The sequence below is a fragment of the Papaver somniferum genome, unplaced genomic scaffold (assembly GCF_003573695.1).
Source record: "Papaver somniferum cultivar HN1 unplaced genomic scaffold, ASM357369v1 unplaced-scaffold_128, whole genome shotgun sequence".
Lineage (NCBI taxonomy): Eukaryota > Viridiplantae > Streptophyta > Magnoliopsida > Ranunculales > Papaveraceae > Papaver > Papaver somniferum.
The window spans coordinates 14,586,889-14,590,538 of NW_020621936.1; the positions used below are offsets into that span (position 1 = coordinate 14,586,889).

The window sequence follows — 3,650 nt, forward strand, 5'->3', positions numbered from 1 at the left end:
TTTCAATTTGTTCATAACAGAACAATTGGCATCAGAGTCGTTCGATTCTGTCACCATGGGAGGACAGGGAGCTCAAACTAATAAAGATTTACAGGATGCTCTGAAGAAACAACAAACCCAAATAGATAAAGTAAATCAAGATGTATCGGAAATGAAAGAACAGCTGAATTAAGTTCTTCTACAATTACAGAATCTAAATAACAAAGAAAGTAATCAAGGGGCATCATTCGTTGCACCATAAGAAGGAAGTATTGTACCAGCTGTTAATCAACTCACAGAGAATCGATGTTTCAACAACTACAATCAATTTCCTAAGATAGACTTCCCCAGATTCGATGGATCTAATCCATAAGGGTGGGCTCAAAAGTGTGATAGATTTTTTCTCCTCCACAACATTAGAGAAGAGACTCAGAAGGTGCAGATGGCAGCGATGCACATGGACGGCAAAGCCGAGAGGTGGATTTCTAACCTACAAACTTACATATCTATCTTATGTTGGTTTGAATTAGCTGAATAAGCCTGTTTGGTTTTGAGAACCCATCTAACGACAATATTGTGGGTATGTTTAATAAATTAGCTCACACAACTACAATAGATGAACTTTTTGATGAATTTGAGGTTGCTAGATCTTTAATGATGAGCATTCATCCTAAGTTTCCAGAAAGTTATTATGTAATGAGCTTCATTGGAGCTCCTAAAGAGGAAATCCAACACAATGTTCTGATGTTTCACCCCACCACCCTCATGAGAGCTTTTACTCTGGCAAGGTTGCAAGAACAATCATTAATCCACCCAAAAAAAACATCAAAACCCACCCAGAAATTTTTTTCTGACTCTTTTTCTGGAAAAACCTTCCTACCAATCCAATTTCCAACAAAAGCCATTAGGCCTCCCACCAACAAATTCGAAACCACCACCACCACTACTTCCTAAACCGGCAACACCCACCCACTCTACCATTAAGAGGCTCACTCCTAAACAACTCAAACTCAGGAAAGCACAAGGGTTGTGCTACAACTGTGATGAAGTCTATAGACAAGGTCATATCTGTAAAAAGCAACAGTTGTTCTGGATAGTTGGTGATGAGAGCACTACTGAGTTACCTGTGGAAGAAGATTTAACTCAGGAAACTGAGAATGCTACTTCAGAAGAGAGTGATGTTGAAATTGTTGTTCATGCTTTAAATGGTTCTCATTGTGGTGAAACAATAAGAATCCCTGGGCTTCTTAACAATCACTCTATTTCTATCCTCATTGACACAGGCAGTACTCACAGTTTTATTGATTCATCTCTAGCTCACCAACTGCATTGCAATGTACATCCTACTCCTCAGTTGTAAGTAACAGTAGCCAATGATGACAAGACAGCTAGTTCTGGCATTTGCAAATCCTTAAATTGGTCCATGCAGGGTCAGTCATTCTCTGCAGATCTCAGACTGCTCCCTCTTGGTGGTTGTGATATGGTGTTGGGCGCTGATTGGCTCAGACAAATTGGTAATGGGCTTTTCAACTTCACTACTTTAATAGTATCCTTTATATACCAGGGCCCTGAAATTACTCTCACTGGCATGTCCAACTCTACTCTCCTAAAACCAATCAGTACCAAAGAAGCACATAAATTCTTTCAGAAAAATCCACATGGATTGTGTGCATAATTATGCTCCATCTCTTCCACTCAGGCACCTATTCCACCTTCCCCAGAAATTACTGCCTTATTACAAGATTTTCATGAAGTTTTTGAGGAACCATCCACCCTGCCTCCTCATAGAAGCCTAGACCATACTATACCCCTCAAACCCAACTCCACTCCATTCAATCAAAGACCTTATGAGTGCCCTTATGTTCAAAAATCTGTCATTGAAGATTTGATTCAACAAATGCTCTCTCAAGGCATTATCCAGCCAATTCATAGCCCATTTGCCTCTCCAATTTTATTGGTCAATAAAAAAGATAATAGCTGGAGATTTTGTGTGTGGATTATAGAAGATTAAATGATATGACCATAAAAGACAAATTTCTCATTCCTATCATTGATAAACTTTTGGTTGAGCTACATGGTGCTGCAGTTTTCACTAAGATTGATCTCAGGTCTGGCTATCACAAAATCAGACTCTTTCCTTCGGATATTCACAAGACCGCATTTAGATCTCATCAAGATCACTATGAATTTCTAGTCATGCCATTTGGCCTCACCAATGCCCCTGCCACCTTCCAAGCCCTGATGAATGATATTTTCAAACCATTTTTGAGGAAATTTTTGTTGGTCCTCTTTGATGACATTCTTGTTTATATCCCTGACATGGAAACTCATAAGCAACACCTCCAGCAGGTCCTTTCTATCTTGCAACAACATCAGCTCCATGCTAAACTTTCTAAGTGTTATTTTGCTCAATCTGAATTAGAGTATTTGGGGCACATCATCACAGCTCAAGGAGTGGTAGCCGATCCAAACAAGATACAGAGCATGACTTCTTGGCCAATTCCTAAATCTATTAAGGAATTGAGAGGATTTCTAGGCCTCACAGGCTATTATAGAAAGTTTGTTAAAGGATATGGACATATCAGCAAACCACTAAGTGAGTTATTGAATAAAAATGCTTTCTTATGGTCTAAAGCTGCTACTACAGCCTTCAATCAACTCAAGGTGGACATGAAAACTACACTTGTCTTGGCACTCCCAGATTTTTCTAAAAATTTCATCTTGGAGACAGATGCAAGTGATACTGGTCTAGGTGCAGTATTTATGCAAGAGGGGAGACCAATTGCTTTTCATAGAAAACCATTGGGCCCTAAGCTATGGGACTCTCTACATATGAGAAGGAGCTCATGGCTGTGGGCTGAGCTGTTACCAAATGGAGACACTACCTCCAAGGACATCATTTCACCATCAAAACTGATCATGAGAGTATCAAATTCTTTTTGGAGCAGAAGATCACTACTGGACTACAACAAAAGTGGCTCATGAAGCTGTTGGGTTTTGACTATGACATTAAGTACAAAAAGGGGGGTGACAACAAAGTTGCTGATGCATTATCTAGAAGGGCACACATTACAGCTACTGTACAATCCATCACTATCTCCAAACCTATGTGGATGCAGGAAATTGCTTCTAGTTATACTGATGACCCTAAAGCTCAACAACTCATTGCTCAACTGCTAGTTTCTCCTTCTACAACTCCAAATTTCTCCTATCCCCAAGAGATTCTTAGATATACGTCCAGACTGTACATTGGTACTGCCAACAATGTAAGATCTTCTATCTTATCTTCTTTACACTCATCATCCATTGGAGGTCACTCAGGTATACAGGATACTTATAATAGGGACAAGCTACATTTCTTTTGGCCTAAAATGCAGCAGGACATTATCTCCTTGGTCACCTCTTGTGATATTTGTCAGAGGAACAAGCATGAAAACACCCTCCCTGCTGGCCTCTTACAACCACTACCCATTCCTGATCAAGCATGGCAGCATATATCCATGGATTTCATTGAAGGCCTGCCAAAGAGTGAGCACAAAGATGTCATCTTAGTGGTAGTTGATAGGCTCACCAAATACAGCCATTTCATTGCACTTCAACACCCTTATTCTGCAATTACTGTTGCCAAAGCATTCATACATAACATCTTCAAGTTGCATGGTTTACCCTCA

General features: G+C 39.8%; 1 protein-coding gene across 1 annotated transcript; it reads left to right on the plus strand.

Moving 5' to 3' along the window:
- Positions 1–675: 675 nt before the first annotated feature.
- On the plus strand, positions 676–3,361 carry LOC113331931. The gene is made up of 5 exons (XM_026578566.1): positions 676–762; positions 881–1,315; positions 1,409–1,525; positions 1,679–1,852; positions 1,957–3,361. Exons 1-5 carry the CDS (start codon positions 676–678, stop codon positions 2,962–2,964), a joined length of 1,821 nt encoding a protein of 606 aa, XP_026434351.1. The 3' UTR covers positions 2,965–3,361.
- Positions 3,362–3,650: the final 289 nt, after the last annotated feature.